This window comes from Lycium ferocissimum, chromosome 4, assembly GCF_029784015.1.
Source record: "Lycium ferocissimum isolate CSIRO_LF1 chromosome 4, AGI_CSIRO_Lferr_CH_V1, whole genome shotgun sequence".
Classification (NCBI taxonomy): domain Eukaryota; kingdom Viridiplantae; phylum Streptophyta; class Magnoliopsida; order Solanales; family Solanaceae; genus Lycium; species Lycium ferocissimum.
Genome location: NC_081345.1, coordinates 54,275,926 through 54,295,306, shown reverse-complemented (window position 1 = coordinate 54,295,306; position 19,381 = coordinate 54,275,926). Strand labels below are relative to the sequence as shown.

Below are 19,381 nucleotides of genomic sequence, written 5' to 3'. Positions count from 1 at the left end.
GTAAAAAATAAAGTTTGGGGTCAAAGTGTTAAAAATATAACTTTGGGGTGAGTCAAAACTCCCTAATCACTAATCCAAAAATTATCACCCCTACTCAATTAAAAAAACTAGAGTTACCCCAACTCAATTTTAAAACCTATTTGTCACCAATAATTAAAAGGCCCGAGAGACTAAGTATAAGTCTTTTAAAGCTAGCTCTCCCTAATCAGTAAATAGGGTTACCGAGCTAATAAAAAACTTGATGTCTATTTTGTATTTTTCAAGACTTTGAGACTATATTTTTCAAGTCTTTTAAAGCTAGCTCTCCCTAATCATTAAATAGGGTTACCGAGCTAATAAAAAACTTGATGTCTATTTTCTCAATTCAAGTTATAAAAGAGATCACTTACCCTTGTTTCTCTTATATTTATAGAAGTGTTCATAAAGAGAAAATAATACTTCCTTTGATTCAATTTGTTTGTCTGGTTTTGACTTGGCACGAATTTTAAGAAAGTAAAAAGACTTAGTTGCATTTTGTGGTTTAAATTAAGAGATAAGGGTCAAAAATACACCCTAACTATCACTTTTTTTTGAGTTTCATACCTAAACTATCATAAGGTTATACACCTGAACTAAATGTGTGAACTCACCCTTCAAAGGGCAAGTGAAGCTGAAATTTTCTCAAAAAATTTGTCCACATGGCATAAGCAATGCTATGGTGGCACCTACATGGAAATTAAAAAATAATATTTTTTATAAAAAAAATTGTATATTTAAAAAAAAAAAAAAAAACTGCATCCTTTTTTAAAAAAAAAACTGCATCATTTTAAAAAAAAAACAAATCAGCATTTTTTTTAAAAACAAATCTGGATTTTTATAAAAAATTTGAAAAAAAAAATTGTAAAAAAATTTTAAAAATCGGAAAAAAAATGGAAAAGTTGATTTTTTTTTTTTAAATGTGAAAACTAAATAATTAGTTTTTTTTAAATAACTTTTCCATTTTTTAAACTATTTTTTTATTTTCTATAATTTTTTTTTTTTTTTTTTTTTACAAAATTATTATTTTTCAGTTTGTTTTTTAAAACAAATAGTTTTTTAAAAAATTTCCATGTAGGTGCCATTGTTACATTATTTATCCACATGGACAACACTTGGAACATTTTTACATAAAATGGAGAGTGTAGATCACATGTAATTCAAGAATAATTTGAGGTGTGTTTTGCAAACTAGATAGTGATAGTTTAGGTAGTTTTCTCAACCTTCTGATAGTGTAGGTATGAAACTCAAAAAACAGTGATAGTTGAGTTGTATTTTTTACTCTTTATCTCTTAAATTAAAGATATATGAAATATATCAAACTGCTATTTAATTTTGTGGTCTTAAACATATCATGTGGAAAGTTGAGATTAAAAAGTTGCCAAAAAAAAGAAAGAAACGTTCTTTTTCAAACGGACTAAGAACTAAAGTAAAACAAACAAATTGAAATAGAGAAAGTAATTATATAATATAAATAAATAGCTGCCCAGTAATATACTTTATAAATGAACAAACACTTTATTACTTACTCATGCTCTCTATTGGTGGTGCATTGGAAATCATTTCCTCTAGAGCTAATACCTCCAACCCCCCCCCCCACCACCCAACCCCCGCACTAAAATATTCACGCTTTTCGTCAGTTATCTATTTAAAACCCCATTGCAGTGTCATGTGACATGGAGAGTGCACTTACTCTCTTTATAGTGTGTGAGAGTTACGTTAAAATAGATCGGTCAAAAAGCATTTATGTGACATTTTACATTCATTTTTTAGAATTATTTTTGTATATTTTTTTTATTTCTTCTAGTAGACTCAGTTAAAGACATAACCTATAACGCGCACAACAAATAATTTAAGTATTTTATAATATTCGGACTTTTCAATTGTGTTTATTATTATTGAGTTTTTGTTCTAATTTGCAAGTAGGTTTATTGTTATTAATTATTATTTTTACTGTTATTTTTTAACCGAGGACCTATCGAAAACAAAGTCTCTACCTTTACAAGGTAGGGATAAGATCTGCGTATCTTTCTACCCTCTCCAGACACCACCTGGTGGGATTATACTGGGTATATTGGTGTACTGTTATTTTTAAAATACGAGTTCTCAAAACATATATTGGATTTTGAAGAAGAAAGAAAACAATTTGTTTTGTAAGCTAAGCTATGGATGCTATATTGTAATTACTTTGCTAATACAGCGGTTACTTACCAAAAAAAAAAAAAAAAAAGAAGTCAATAAAATTAGAGAAGCCAAAAAAGGAAGAACATATAAAAAAAAAAATGTTTTACGCTTTAATGTACAATTTTTAATTTTTTGGCTAATTTTTTAGTAATACTGTTATTTTAGAGTTATCTTTTTTAATTGAGTTTGCTATTATGATCAAATTCAACTGCTATTTCTAACTAAATTAATTTTTGTGCTACTGTTATTTAAGGTTATGGGTTTCAATTAGTTTACTGTTATTAACAAAAGATGCAGAGATTTGTTAAACACTTACTCTCCATGCCACATGACACTATTAGGGGGTTTTGGATGAAAATGTTGTAGTTCAGGAGCAATAACAACACCCTGTAATTTAAGTATTAAACTAACAAAATGTGAACAGTTTAGGGAGTTTGTAGATATTAACTCTTTCCCTTATTCTGCTGATATTCCAAGCAAGTTTAGTTTCATCGCCGTCGTATATAGACTCATAGTAGAGTATGTGAAGTATTAATTCATCCTAGTGTAGAGCATGTGAACAGTGACAGATTCGAGATTTCTAAGTCGTAAATACTTGGACATAAGAGTTTTGAATGAAGAGGAAAAAAGATTATAGTTATGGATGTTCACTCAATGCCTATCCAAATTTTTAACTAATTGCCTATGTAAATTTTCTAAATCTGGCGAAAGGTAGTATGTACTTCCTTGAAGAAAAGTTTTACTATGTGTGAGATATGACGCATCTCCCTATTTTCATTCTTTGTTTTCGCGTTCTTCACACATCTTTTGTTCTCGACCGATTCGATCGGTTCACAATATTCTTTTTTTCTTTTTCTTTTTTTTGGTTAATTCTCATATTCTCTTTCAACTTTTCTTATAGAAACATATTATGGATTTTTATTTTTTATTATTTTACAAAACTTTTTTTTTTGGTGTGTATGTAAAATAATTTGATTTAAGATTTATAATTGGCACCATAGAATTGCACAAGCACCATATTGACATACTGATCTCAAGAGGAAAAAAGATTTTGATTCCCTACCAATAAATAGTGTGTCAAGAGGCTAAATTCAAGAATAGTATTTCTCTGATTGATAACAGATGGAGAGCAGCTGACAACTATGCTAATGCACCAAATGGGAGGATATGGATACTCTGGAAGGAGGAAGACATACATGTATCAATTGAAGATGTCCATGGTCAGTACATTCATTGTATTGTGCAAGATAGACATTCTACTTTTACAAGTGCTTTGACTGTAGTGTATGGAAGTAATAGTAATGAGGAAAGACAGGAAATGTGGAATGGACTGATGCACATTGGATCTACTGTGACTATACCATGGTGTGTGTGTGGAGACTTCAACTCTCCACTCCACTATGGTGATAGAATGGGTGGCCAACCGATTACAGATAGTGAAGTTGGAGACTTCAAACTTATGTGTGATACTGTTAACTTGACTGATATGAAGTCTATGAGCAGATTCTTCACCTGGACCAATAGATATGTTTGGAGCAAAATCGATAGAGCTTTGTGTCACGACAAGTGGATAATACAATATGGCAATGTCACCTCTCAGTTTTCTGGAGAATTATTTTTCTGACCATTCTCCTATCTATCTGGAATGTGCTATTAGTGATGACCACAGGAGGAAACCATTCAGATTTCTGAACATATTAACTGAGAGTGACAAATTATAGCTACTGCATGGGAACATAATGTCCAGGGGACCGGTATGTTTGTACTCTGGCAGAAGCTGAAGCTTTGTAAAGATCCTTTGAAAAGGTTAAATGTAGCAAACTATGGAGGTATAAGAGGATATCTGAAGTTAGAGATCAGCTGCTACACCTACAAGCTCAAATCACCACCTACTCATATCCTATTTTACTGGAGGAGGAAAAATTGGCAAGTAGGGATCTCAACAAATGGCTCAATATACAGGAAAAAATATTGAAACAGAAGTCCAAAGCTCATTGGATAAGAGAGGGGGATGGTAACAACAAATATTTCTTCAATTTCATGAAAGCAAGAGCTAGCATTAATCACATCTCCAAGCTGAAGAAGGACAATGGTGAACTGGTACAATCATTGAAGGATATTGAAACTGAAGTGTTCAGATTCTATAAGGGCCTACTGGGATCTTACTCAAATGGTCTTCCTTCCATTGATTTACCAACTATGAGACAAGGCCCTACTTTGTCAATGACTCAACAAAGGGGCATGTGTGATGAAGTTACTATGGAAGAGATCAAATCTGCTTTATTTGAGATAGACGATAACAAAGCTCCTGGTATTGATGGGTTCAACGCAACTTTTTTCAAAAAGGCTTGGTGTGTTATCAAAGGATATGTCTACCAAGCTATACAAGAGTTCTTCAAACAAAATAGACTATTGAGAGCAGTTAACAACACTGTGGTAACCTTAGTGCCTAAAACTGCCCAACCAGAGACTATGAGGGATTTTCGACCCATTGCCTCTTGTACTACTATTTACAAGATCATCTCAAAAATTATATCAGGCAGAATTAAAGGTGTTCTAGATGATATTGTGGGACCTAGCCAATCAGCCTTCATACCAGGGAGACTTATTACAGACAATATTATCCTAAGTTATGAATTGGTGAAAGGGTATACTTGAAAGCATATTTCTCCAAGGTGTATGATTAAAGTGGACCTCCAAAAGTCGTATGACTCTGTGGAGTGGCACTTCATAGAGCAAATACTAAGAGCACTTGGCTTCCCGGGCAAAATGGTTACTTGGATTATGACTTGTATTAGAACAGTCAGTTATACATTCATGATAAATGGGGGTTTGTCTGACACTATACAAGCGAGGAGCGGGCTAAGACAAGGGGATCCTATGTCCCCCTATGTCTTTGTTCTAATCATGGAGTACCTAAATAGATGCTTACAAAGGCTGAACGAGGAACCAGATTTTAATTATCACCTAAGGTGCCAGAAGCTCAACCTAGTCCACTTGTGTTTTGCTGACGATTTACTAATGTTTACTAGAGGATATGTACAGTCAATATGCTTACTTCTGGATAAATTCAATATGTTTTCTCATGCTTCGGTTCTGAAAGCTAACTTGGCTAAAAGCCAAGTCTATTTTGGTGGTGTTAAGGAGGAGGTCATCGCTGCATTTCTGGAGAAATTAGGGTCTGAGAAGGGTGAACATCCTTTCACATATTTGGGAGTACCACTCTCCACTAAAAGACTTACAATCATTTAATGTAAGCCCTTAGTGGAGAAAATCACAGCTAGAATCACATGTTGGATGGCCAGGGGCTTATCATATGCAGGGCGATTGCAACTTATCAGGGCAGTCTTGTTTGGAGTGCAAGCCTACTGGGCACAATTGTTTTTGCTACCTCAGAAAGTTATTAAACTGATAGAAGCTGCTTGTAGGAGCTACTTGTGGTCTGGGGAAGCAGTCATTACCAAAAGGGCACTAATAGCTTGGGATAACGTGTGTCTTCCCAAGGAGGCAGGTGAATTGAATGTCATAAAGCTCAAAGTGTGGAATCAAACAGCTATTTGCAAATTACTATGGGCTTTAAGTCAAAACAAAGAGAAGTTGTGGATCACTTGGATCCACACCTACTATATCAAGAAGCTAAAGATAGAAGACATGGAAATTCCTTCCCAACCATCTTGGATGGTGAGGAAAATCCTAAATATGAGGAAGTATTGGTTCACTGGGAATATGACCAATCAGGTGATCCAACAAGACAAATTTCATATCTCTACAGCTTACAAGAATCTAGTAGGAGATGTTCCTAATGTTGTCTGGAAGAACTTAGTTTGTAACAATTTAGCTGAACAAAAACAAGTTTTTATACTTTGGTTGGCCCTCCACGAGAAATTGCGCACTAAGAATAGACTTATCAAATGGGGAATGAAAGTGGATGAAAAGTGAGTTTTTGTTAATGCTAGACCTGAAACTGCTGAACATTTGTTCTTTGGTTCTCATATCAATAGTAAATTTTGGGTGAAATTTTTGAGCTGGTTAAAATGGAAACGGGATGCAAAGCCATGGAAGGAAGAGTGCAACTGGATTATTCAGCAGACTAGAGGCAGAGGAGCTAAAGGAATGATTCTGAAGGCTGGTTTAGCTGCTGTAATTCATACTTTGTGGATTGAAAGGAACTCAAGGGTGTTCCAAAACAAGGCTTGAAGCATGGAAGAACTATTACATAGTGTAAAAACTAGTTTATGTTTTCGAGTCAGAGATAATAATAGGTTGTTTGAGTTCATTTGTAAGTTGTAGTTTGATGGTGTTTGGAGCCTGTCTTAGGTTACTGTGTCGCACTGGAACTGTAGGATCTGAAATGAGGAGGGGAGTCTGGTTGGTCTGCTCCTGCTTTTGTAATGTTGTTGTGGTAATTAATAAAATGTCGTTTTAATTGCCAAAAAAATAGTGTTTCAAATGCAAATGTTGTAGTAATTGAATTATCTCCAGAGAGGAACGGGAGAAAGATGATGAATAGTTCATTAGTAAAGAGAGAAGATGAGAAAGGTGATAGATAAATTTAGCAAAAAATTAGAAAGTAGAAACTTGAGAGAAACGGGGAGGAGGGGAAAAGAAGAAGAAGTAGCAGCGATACCCCTCCAGCCATAACTTACTCCAATCCCCTTACTAATCTCTCTTTGGCTAAGCTTGACAAAAATACTAATGTTTATCTTTTATTTTGTACACAAACCATTTAATTTCACTAATTTAAATAACACAACCAGACACAATGAAAAGAATCACTAGTAATGTTCTGAAATTAGTTGTAATTATAATTAATTAAATTCAATAAAGCCTTTAGTCGGAGGTGGATCAGTTTATAGACTAATTTCCATCTTTTCTCAGACTCATTGTTTTGAAAGATTTAGGAGGTATCACAATGAAGAAGATAACGATAAAAATAAAAATGTTAAATAAAAATGTTAAATTTTAACTTTTACGTTACATCTCATCAACAATAAACATCCATTAAAGTAACTTTCCCGACATTCTGCCAACACAGTGCACATAAGTATCATTATACCAAGCAGGAGTTTATAAAGAAATAGATAAATTAGAACCAACCCGATAAATTGTAATTGAAAAAATAATAATTTTATGGTTTGATAATGAAGAAAAAATTCGACCATAACTGATTTGATTTGATTTTAACTATGATAAAAGTCAAACTAAGGCAAACCAACCCAACATTATATATATACATTTCTTGAAATTATTTATATATGAAGTATTTATTATAATCTACTTTGTAAATATGTTATTAACTTTGTCACAATTTTTAATGTTTTAACATCATGTTTGGCCTTGTAATTTTATTCCAATGTCCGTAATTTAAATGAATTAAAAAATAATCAAATGAAGAATATAAATATATGCAAGGATACAAAAGGAATCGGATAAAAAAAATTATTACCACAAAACTAATCTAAAACAGAAAACCAGACGAAAGAATAATGAGAGCAAAAGAAATAGAGAAGAAGAGGGCTGATGAGTAAAGACTACAGTTGGAGAGAGAAATAACACTAAGGATCCATAGAGCAGGCCCGCACACTTTTTTTCAAGGCCTTTTTTCAAAAAGTTGGTAATATTTGTGCCTCATCCACCATAAAAAATTTCGTACTTAAGCATCCACAAGGCACCATGTAGGTCTGCCATTGCATGTGAAGTGTTTTTTTGACAGCCAACACAAGTTGACTTCAACTCAAGCAGGGACTGTACTCATACCAAGCATTTCGATCAAGAGGGAGTTAGACTAAAAGGCGTCGTTTGGACATGATTTAAAAATCTAAATTATGCTTTTTTAGATGATTTGAGATTTATCCCATGGTTTAAAGCCATGAGATGAAATCGCATGTTCAAACGCTGATTTCAAATCATGATTTCAAATCGCATGTCCAAATACCTACTAAAATAATCTAACGATACTTTTAACAGGATATGATATTATTCACCTTGGGTCAAAGTCGACCCTTTTCTTCTAAAAGGCCTCAGATTATTAAGAGTATACTACATCTTATAGATAAAAAAAAAAAATTCTTTTCAACTATTAATATGGAACTTCATCGGTACACCCAACAATCTCCCTTCGAATTAATAAGTTCCACATGATCCATTATCAAAATTATATGATCTTATCTAGAGATAAACAGTGTGCCACCCACATCATCCAATAATTTATGGCCTCCAGAACCTGAAGGCTTCTCTTGGTGTGTATGTATCTCCAAGCTTGTGTAAAGGCTATAAAGCGCCAATAGACAGGCAAAGGCAGTCAACCAGGCCCACACCGTTACTCGGCCATCTTCATACTCATCTTGTTGAACAATTGACACTCTGATTTCAGTTGTTGGGGTAAAACAATCAAAAGATACTGTCAACATGGTGTGATAATCGTTTTAGGCTACGCCCACATGATTTTTTTCAAAAATATCTCACACCATTAGAAGTATCTTGCACATTAATATATATCTTGCTATGTCAAGTTATGTCTCGCACTTCCCCCTTGAGACATACTAATATAATTAAATAATTCAAAATATGTTCTCTCTAACAACTTAAATAATTTTTAACGAGGTTGTAATATGATTTATGATATAATTAAATAATCAAAAGTGTATACTTTGTAACATCTTAAATTTTTATGAGATCGATCATACAACTCACTATAAACAAATCAGAGTATCCTGTAGCAAAGAATCAAGGGAAAGCAAAAGGCAGAGTTTCACTCGGGTCATTTGCAGAAGCATTGACAATCATGGTGTACGGAACTGCCCAACTTTTAAGTACCAAAGGTATGGAACTCCTCCCTATTTGATGATGATAATGATGCACACAATATCATTTACTCCCTCAGTTTCAATTTGTATAAATTTGACTGCGCACGATGTTTAAGAAAAAAAAATAAGATTTTAAAATTTACAGTGTGAAATGATTCACATATATTTTGTATGGATATAAATTCGTATAAAGATAAATTGTTTTCAAATATAGATACGGGTCATTTTCTTTTTTTGCACGGATTAATAAGAAAATATGTGCACATAAATTGAAATGGAGAGAGTATTAAAGAAGCTGCCAAATCTTGACTTTTCATGCCATCTTCAGTACTTGCCAAATTTGTCAAAATGAAAGGGATCTAAAAATATGTCTTTCTGTCCTATATAAGGGGAAACTTACTCTATTTTTATCATCTAGCTTTTTGAAGTTTTACACTGTAAAAATATGGGATCTAAAGTTGTCTATGAGTTACTATTTTCAAGTCTAATTCTGTTTCTTGGATTGACGAAAGTGGAAGGTGGAATTGTAGTGTATTGGGGCCAAGATGAAAGAGAAGGTAAATTGAGAGACACATGTTCATCTGGCCTTGTATGAGATTGTCAACATAGCATTTCTTTCTAAATTTGGCAATGGACAAACTCCTCAAATAAACTTAGCAGGCCATTGCGACCCCTCATCCGGTGGCTGTCAAAAATTGGGCAACAGCATCAAGCAAAGCCAAAGCCAAGGGATTAAGGTTTGCTAGAGAGAATACACTTTTAATTATTTAATTAATGATGAATTTAATGACCATCTCAATGTCTAAATTGTTAGAGAAAGTACATATTTGATTATGTAATTACGTTATGGGTGTTTGGTATGAATGAAAATGTTTTCATAGAAAATATTTTTCTGAAAAAAGAAATGGTTTTCTGACTTGTTTTCTAGTATTTGGTAAGTAGAAAAAGATATTGTCCCAAGAGCATTTATGAAACTTGTTTTTCCTACTTCCACTAAGAAAGTCGTATTTTCCTAACTTTTAAGGAACTTGGGGACGGAAGTTAGGTGAGTGGGGGTGTAGGGGAAATAATCAGCATAGAATACCACTTATGAAATTTGTTTTCTCTACTTCGAGTAAGGAAGTCATAATTTCCTGATTTTTAAGGAACTCGTTTTCCCTGAAAAAATATTTTCTAAAATAATTTGATCAACCAAGCATAGGAACAGTGAAATGTCCACCGTACCAAAGACACCGTAAGTCTCAACGTGTCCATTCATGTGTGGGCTTGATTCTTTGCCACAGAATTAACACATGAAAACTTTTTCTTATTCTTTTTTTCCTTTTCTGGTGGCATTGAGATTTGAACTCGGGATTTCTTACCTAATATCATAATTATGTATATAACCAGCTCATCTAAAAGTTTAAAATGCTGGAGAGAGCATACTTTTAACTTATTTAGTTTTTTAGTGTCTCAACAAGGTCATGCTCTCCATTGGAGGTGGTGAAGGCAGCTATAACTTAACATCAACTGATGATGCAAATCAAGTTGTTGATTACTTATGGAACCATTTTCAGGCCATTCAAATTCTCGACCACTGGGCGATGCTGTGCTAGATGGTATAGATTTCGATATTGAAAAGGGACAATCACAATACTACGCAGCACTAGCGCGGAAATTGTCAAGTTATAGGGAACAAGGCAAAAAAGTTTACTTGACTGCAGTACCACAATGTCCATTCCTTGACCAATGGCTAGGGAAAGCACTTTAATGCAGGGCTTTTTGACTATGTTTGGGTTCAATTCTACAACAATCCTCAGTGTGAATAAAATTCTGCAAGTCTTAACAATTTCAAGAACTCATGGAATCAATGGACATCTTCAGTGCCAGCTAAAAAGTAGGACTTCCACCTTCAAAGACAGCTGCAGGGGATGGTTATGTCACAAAACAACAACTGATGTCACATGTTGCGCCATTTGCCAAGGGTTCTCCAAAATATGGAGGTATCATGCTACGGGATAGGTATAATGATCTTAAAAGTGGATACAGTTCTGCTGTCAAAGGTGGTGTCTAAATGGAGATCCGTAAGATTACTAAGAGCCCATTCGACTTAGATGAATTGAAGTAGTACTAAAATAAAATGATAGAATTGATTTTATGAATAAGCAATTATGTATCGGGACAGAATTTTTGAATTATACCTATCAAGCTTCTTCATCTTCTTTATGCTATCTATTTGTCATGCAAATGATGAACGTGATCTTACAATAACATAGAAATATTGCTAAAGGAATGAACTACCAAAACTATTTGAGCTTCTTATGGTCGAGTGAGGTAACTATGCAACCGACAAACTGACAATTAGTGCTTAATTAGATCTGTAAACTCTTAAATATTGTTTCATCCCCTATTTTCACAATTAAATGTAATTAGTCAGTGGGTTAGATCTGGCCCTCGACATATACTAAGTATTTTTTATGTTTGTTTATGTTCATCGTAAGAACAGAGCTTCAACATTCAATATAAAAATGTACAAACATATAGTTATTTTGATACCGTAAATGTGAAATGTTAAGACAAAAGCAACATAAGATAAAAGCAATATCAGAAACATGAAACTCCTTATCCCTGGTTCCGCTAACTCTAACATATTCATCACCTACTTCTATCACAAAATTTAAGCAAATTATGTCAAGCAAAAGGCGTTAAAGTCCTCTCCATTGGAGGAGGGGTTGATAGCTAGTACCTTAACTCAACCGAGGATGCTCGTGAAGTTGCGACTCTGGAACAACTTCTTAGGAGGAAAGTCCAGATCCCGCCCTCTTGGCAATGCTGTTTTGGATGGAACTGAACGGGCACCAGGATGACTTTGCTCGGTTTCTCTCTTCATACAGCAAAAGCGGTAAGAAGGTCTATTTGAGTGCAGCACCAGTGTCCTTATCCTGATGCTCGGGTAGGAGGTGCACTCAAAACAGGGCTCTTTGACTATGTTTGGGTGCAATTTTTCAATAATCCTCCTTCCCAGTATAGTTCGGGGGATCTCAGAAACCTTGAAAGTGCATGGAAGCAATGGACTTCAACTCCAGCAAAGAGGATTTTCTTAGGATTGCCTGCTGCTGGTGCTGCAGCAGGAAGTACTTCATTCCTGCAGATGATTTAACTAAACAAGTTCTTCCAGCAATTAAGGGCTCTGCTAAATATGGTGGTGTGATGCTCTGCGCTAAGTACTATGATGACCAAACTGGATATAGTGCTTCCATTAAAGGTAGTGTCTGATAGATTAAAATCGATGAATCGATGTGATTATGAGTGTTGAATGCTCATAGTGTGTTTATGTATGTATGAGTCTTGAATCTTCATAGCGTATTAATGTAAAATTTCAAGTAAAGTTTTTAACCAGCATATGAACAGTCTTCTTCTATAATCCTTCTTTTTGAAGCATCTAAGTCAATGGTTAGAAAACCATTGCTGAAAAAGACTCCAACTTCAAGGATCCTTAGGACAGTCAATGCTAAATACAAGTGACTGTGTGAACGTAGGATTTCGTCAGAGGTTTGGCAATCGTCAGAATACGCTAATCAACCTAAATATTCGTAACTCATGATGACCAGTTAGTACTAATCGATGCACCAGTCTTAGCTTTGCTATAAATCTTGCCAAGAGATGGAATGAAGTTATGACCTCAAGCTGAAAAAGGCCGGGAGCTATCTCCCTACCCCCTCAGATTTTGCTCAGATAAACTGTTACCTATCTTTCGCACAATTTCTTGGAGGTGGGAGGGGAATTATCCTCTTGCCCTCGTGATGAGTCTGTTTTGGATGGAATTGACTTTGATATCGAAGGAGGAAAAGAATTCAATATTGGGTTGATCTTGCCAGGTATCGATCCCAGAAACAACAAGGGATGCCAGAAGGTATAAATAAGTGCCGTCTCAAAATGGCCATTTCCTAGTGCTTGGGTTGGAGTGCCTCAAAACAGGCCCTTTTACTATAAATACAGTTCTACAATAATCATCTATGTCATTACTTTTAAGAGCTCCTGTCATCCTTGAAGACACACAAGCAATTTAGACTCCACTAGCTACTGCTGACCAAATTTCTATGGACTTCCAGCTGGAAGTCGCTTTACTGCAGTGTTGGTGATTAAACTTCAAAAGTACTACCAGCTAATGGTATTCTAACAGTACAGAGGTATCATGCTATGGTCCATGAATTATGATGACCCAAAGGGCTTTCATTCTGCATTGAGGGCCATGTTAGAAATGTTAAACTCAATTATTCCCCTTCAAATTTGATCTTAATGTTGACAGTCTATAATAGTCCCTGACTCCAAATCATTCTGTGCTAGCATATCATTAAGTCATTTTGGTTGTAAAAGAAACAGACACTCCTAATTAGTGTCCGACTCCAATTCGTTTTGTGCTAGCATATCACAAAGTCCTTTTAGTAAGTAGTAAACTGAAACTCTCCCATGTACTACCTAGCTTGCAACTGATTAAAGAGTAAGTCATTGCTCTAGGTAGCGAAAGGGGGTAGCAAAGGGGAAATTCGTTAGGAAAGAAAACCAGGATTCCCTTGGTCCTTCTAAGGACAACCAGCATACCTGGATTTACCGTCCATCCAGTGAAATACCTGTCATCCAGTTTAGAAACCAATGAACTAGCTGCCGGAGAAGGGGAACTTCAACTAAGAAAGAATAGAATAAGAAGAATTGCTTAACAAAGAGACACCATGGAGACAGTTTTGCGTGCATGCACTTGCATGGTTGCACAATTCAAGTACAGCCAAGGATGCAGGGCAGCAGTAGAATGATTGCTCATTGCCTAACATTTTTCATGGGGCCGGTCGCCATGGAAAAATGTATGATAATTTGCAACCAGAAAAACATATACGAAAAGAAGAAGAAATAATGAATGAAGTGTGAGATAGAATGATGGTTGAAACCATACACAAAATTTGGTCAATCTGCTCATCAAGTTTCAGAACGTTAGACCTGAATCATGATGTTATAGCCAAAAGTCTCATCTGTCAGATAATTAACCAGATCGAACATCTTGAATAACGATGACATGGAAAATCATAGAATGAGGGAGATCATTACAGATATAGTGCGATTTAAGTATACAACTGCAGAAAATATATGCCTAAATCGATTAAGTATTTTTTGCACTAAATTTATGCTGAAGCAGAGTTAAGGATATCCCTGAAATAAAATCATAAATTGTAAAGCAAACAGCTGCAAAAGCAGAACCATTTCCTCTCTGTTCCAACCAATACAGGAATTAAAATAGACATAATCCAATTGCAATGAAAACAAACAATAACTTACAAAAATCTCAAATTTTGTGCAAAAAATTATTAGCCGTGAGTGTTAACAGCTTCCCATAGCAGACCCCTAGCCTGCATTGCCGCAGTCCTGAGTGTCCTTATTGTCCACCTATTGGCCTCATAGAACGACAAACTCTTGTAGGGCAAATTGTGCTTTTTGCATAGCTCCTGTACAATAGGAGAAATATTCCTCAGTTGGGACCTAGGCAACCTCGGAAACAGATGATGCTCAAGCTGGAACTGCAATCCTCCAAAGAACCAATCCATCTGAGGAGAACAATCAATGTCAATAGTCCCAGCTGTTTGTTTCTCGAACCAATCGTTCCCTTTGGGCTGTCCAACATAGACGTCAGCAGCAAAATGGTTCAGACAGAACTGAACGTGTTGAATCCCCGTCACAGCAAAGGCTGTGAGGACAAACAACACCCTTTCTGTCCAATTAGGCAAGGCGGAAACAAGAAGCGGAAACCAAGTCCAGAAAACAAAGATCCCCAATATGTTCAAAAATCTATCAGGCACCTTTCTTTTAGAGAACAATAGCAACAACGTCTGGACAAATAGATTCACCCTAGAAACGCAGACAATTGGATAGAATGTAAAGTGTTGATAGCTGACAAAGAATTTAGCCAGAGAATCGAATGTGAGCTCTCTTCCGTAGAACGTAGACTGCAACGACTTAAACAGACTCGAAGAGACCGCAAAAACCGGCAAGTGCTGAAGATCAGGGTCATAATCCAGGCTATTGCAGGCCACATGATGAGCATTATGAGTCCATTTCCACCAAGCAATACTAATCCCGGTAAGACAATTGCCCGACATAATCTGTACCATCTTATTGAAACCCTTAGTCGTCATGATCAAGTAATGACCAGAATCATGACCCAAGTAAGAAATCTGCATCCAGGACAATCCCAACAATGCCCCAGAAAGCATATGAATCAAGAAACTATTACTAAAAAGGACACCATAGAAAGTCAAGGAAAGCAAAAAAGCTATAAAACAGAATGAATAAATCACCCCATGACCTTTTTTCTCAAACAATCCTGCTTTAGCAAACTCAACACATAGTTTTCTGTAATCCCTGGATACCTCAGAAACCTTATAATCTTCCAAATAGTAACCAGTAAAGAACTGATCAAGGTGTTTCCAAGCAGTACCTGGATGGAAAGCAATGAATGCATCAGTAGCTTCTTGGCCAGCAAGATTTAAAATAGGTATATCCCCACCAGGGTGTTGCTTAATCCAATCAGTCACATTATAAACTTTCCCTTGAACTGAGATCCACACATCATCCACCTTATTATGCTTCTTTAACTCATCAGCAGATATATACTTCTTAGTATCCCCCATTGTGTAACAAATAAACCCCAAACTTTGAATCTTTATTCTTTTTTACAAGTAAACAAACAACCCCAAACTATAAATCTATCAAGAAGATTGACAAATGCAGAACAGATCTAATATTACTAATAATAAAACAACCCCCTCACGTATTTTATCAAACAAAAATACAAGATGGGGTGTAACAAGAAAACCCCAAAGTTTGAATCTTTTTCTGTTTTTTTAACAAGTAAACAAACAACTAAACTATGAATCTATCAGACAAGAATGATAGAATGAAGAACAAATCTAAGCATTAATAATAAAACAACCCCCTTATGTATTTTATCAAAAAAAATGTATAAGATGGGGTGGTTCTTTATAGGGTTGTTATTTGATCTGGTTTGTACAGTAACTGTTGTGTGTAAATGTAGTAAACTAAGTAAAGATTTGAACTTGGCACCTAAAGTCGTGTTTGGATTTTAGTTTTGATACTTAGAGAAGAAGTTTCGATGGAGATATTTTAGGAAAGTGCTGAGAGAGTAACGGTTGGGCCAAAGACTCTAAAATGGTGGAATATTTTGGATAAATTTGACTCGTTTTGTAAGGGGAAAAGGTTGACTCAGTTCACATATACTCCATGCGTTCCGGTCAATTTATCCATACTTTACTTTAAATTCGTTCCGAAAAAGAAAAAGAAAAAAAAGGTAATATCTCTTTATATTTAAAATATTTTATGACAAAATTTTATTTTATAATAAATGAAATAAGTTATGGCACACAAAAATTAACTTATTTTAAGCAATAATTCCTTAAAAAATATTACTCCCTCCGTCCCAATTGATATGAGAGTCTTTGGTTGGGCATAGAGTTTAGCGTTTGGCCATAGATTTTGAAAATTATCTTCAAAAATCTGTTTGGTCATAGATTTTGGATCAGATTTTGAAAATCTGTCTTCTCAAGTTCCAACTAGTTTTTTATTTTTGGGATTTCTATTCACAAAACTTCAAATTTTTTCCAAATAAAATACAACACAACTTCAAGTTCCAAAAATCACAACTTCAAAAACTCAAATTTTCAAGTTTCAAATTTCTAACTTCAAAATCTATGCCCAAACGGGAGCTAAGAAAGAAAGAAATAAATAAAGACTTTTGAATCTTGTGTAAAACAAGCCAACAAAATTTTTGCGACTAGAAATCACTTTATTAAGGGTAAAATGAGAATTTTAGAGTTAAACTGTTACTAAATATAGAAATGTATCCTTTTTTAGACTAACTAAAAAGAAGGAGTGTCATAAAGATTGAGAAGGAGGGACTTTAAAATTACGTGTCCAGTAAAACTTGCTCACATAAAATGAGAGGAATGAAATATTGTGAAATTCCATATGCGTTCTAAAACTTTTTTCCGTCAATTTAGGAGTAAGGATTAAAAGGCGCCAATTGCAAAATATATTAGAAATACAAAATATGTTTCAAAATGCTCTTAACATAATTAAAAAAAATTGTCGATTGTACCCAAATTACCTCTAATGATAATTTTCGGACTATAAATGTCCTTCCACTTATTGGACCTCGATTGCCCTTCATAGTATACGATTTCTTGTTGTATAAGTTCAACTAATCTCACTTTTTGCAAGACATCAACATGTGGCGATTGACTTATCATAATATATAGGGATAATTTTTTAAATTACTTCGAATTTTAATTTTGTAATGTTAGCTTTTTTTTAATATATGATAAAACGTTACTTTTCTTATAATAATTAGATTAAACTATCATTAATTAAAAAAAAAATCAGACCAATGTACCCTTTCTAATATTTTTATTTTTTGATTATTAAATTTATGAAAATATTTTAAAGAAAGTAAATAATGAATAACTTAAAAGGAAAAAAAGAAATACCCATGAGACTGCATACTGCAATCTCATCATGAGAATACCATTTACATTTATAAAGGAGAATCATCAATTTGATTCTAATTTCTAAGACCTAAATTTAAATGAAAACTATACAACTATATTTCAGTGGCTGGGATCGTTTAAGCTTTGATGGTTTTTTTTTTTTTTTGTTCATTTAAATATTCATTGATTCCCTTAAAAATGTATTTGTAAATTCAATTAATCAAAATAATATAATATTAGAAAGGGTAAATTGATCTGATTGTAATTATTTTTCATTATTAATAAATAATTAAAAATAATTATTAAAAATCAACATAAAGGGAAACAAATTTAATTTTTCAAACTTAAAAGGAGGTTAGTTTACAAAATCAAAGCTGCAGAAAGGTTTCCGAAAGTACCCCTTATAAATATCTTGGCATGATCACAGATAATTATTTTCTAATTAAGGGTTTGGTTGGAACAGTTCATTTTGTCCAAATTAGGTCAGAATACTTTTGTAGGGAAATGTTATATATAAAGATCTAAACTCATAAACGTGTCTTTTGTTTATTACTACTAAACTTGTATTTTAAATACTCCATCCGCTTCATTTTTAAGTGCATTAATTTGATTGGATAAAAAGATAAAGAAGAATTTTGAATCTGATCATCTTAAATTAAAATATGTGTCACTAGACACATTTTAGGGTGTCTAATAAGCAATTGCTTCAATTGAGATATCTTTTTAAAAAATAATCGCAATTTTAAGAGATTGTCTATGTATTTGGTTTAATGCAAAGATAACATTAATATGAGAGAAGATAAGCAATATCTTAAAACGTGTAAATAACAGCAGATCCAGAATACTCGTATGATTTCACAGGAACATAGTACCTTTTACTTAAACTCTGAATAGTATTAAAATATCCACTAAATATATATAAGTGCTTGAATGTAAACTCAGTTTTTATTGTATATTAACTTAAGATCGTTGTACACTCTCATAAAATTCAAATTATGAATCTACTAAAATCCTAAACTCAAATTCAAATAGAGGTCTAATAAGTCGTTACAATTTGTATAAAATGATAATCGACGAAAAGTCTTGACTCGTTTTGAGAAAAAGAAATGGCTGTCACCATTTATTGACTCAGTTTCACATCAATTAAGATTGCATTTGCCCGGCGTTCGGAATTTGCTACTATTAATAATGTCCATCTGTATTAATTAATGATAATAATGTGCGCGTCATGTTACTTGGTCCAAATATTGATAAGGACACAAAATTTGGCATATTACATACTTTCCCCAAGATAGATATTCCACGTATCTGGCGGTTTGTTATGCCTCTTTAGCTCTTCAAGTGTCATGTATAGACGTTTGGGCATAAATTAATTAATTTTTAAAAAAAATTGAAGTTAAGTTAAAATAAGGTGTATTTGATAATTGATTTTGTATTTAAACATAAATATACAATTAAAGTTTTGTAAGTAAAATTTTGAAAAACTCCTAAAACTTATTTTTCAAACTTTAAACTCCAGAAATCAAGTTTAAAGTTTAAATAATGGATTAATTTGATAAATAAATATTTATTTAAAATAATCTCCAAATATTAATTTTTATATTTTTTAAAAAAAATATCTACGGACAAAGGGGTGCTAACAACCCATTGGAACAAACGAACCAGCTCATGTACTAATGAAATAAAAGTATAAGATGGGGTATTAATTTATTTTTTATGGGGTTGTTTTGCTCTAGTTCTTGTAACTGCTGTGTCTGAATGGAATTACCTAAGAATAAACTTCAAACTTTGTTGCCTTGTTCTCGTTTCTAAATCGGATCGAATTATCTTTTCATGTATTAAAACCAG

The 19,381-nt window shown here is 33.8% G+C and overlaps 2 protein-coding genes and 2 pseudogenes across 2 annotated transcripts; 3 read left to right on the top strand and 1 right to left on the bottom strand.

Annotated features, from left to right (window-relative positions):
• Positions 1 to 5,496: 5,496 nt before the first annotated feature.
• LOC132054196 (uncharacterized) lies at positions 5,497 to 6,396 on the top strand. Its single transcript, XM_059446244.1, has 2 exons — positions 5,497 to 6,134; positions 6,201 to 6,396. Exons 1-2 carry the CDS (start codon positions 5,497 to 5,499, stop codon positions 6,394 to 6,396), a joined length of 834 nt encoding a protein of 277 aa, XP_059302227.1.
• Positions 6,397 to 8,997: 2,601 nt separating this feature from the next.
• LOC132053532 (basic endochitinase-like) lies at positions 8,998 to 11,922 on the top strand (annotated as a pseudogene).
• LOC132054195 (hevamine-A-like) lies at positions 11,059 to 12,260 on the top strand (annotated as a pseudogene).
• A 1,923-nt stretch (positions 12,261 to 14,183) lies between these two features.
• Positions 14,184 to 16,217, bottom strand: LOC132053531 (delta(8)-fatty-acid desaturase-like). The gene has a single exon (XM_059445605.1). The coding sequence runs from the start codon at positions 15,659 to 15,661 to the stop codon at positions 14,342 to 14,344; it is 1,320 nt and encodes a 439-aa protein (XP_059301588.1). The 5' UTR covers positions 15,662 to 16,217; the 3' UTR covers positions 14,184 to 14,341.
• Between the last annotated feature and the right edge of the window lie 3,164 nt (positions 16,218 to 19,381).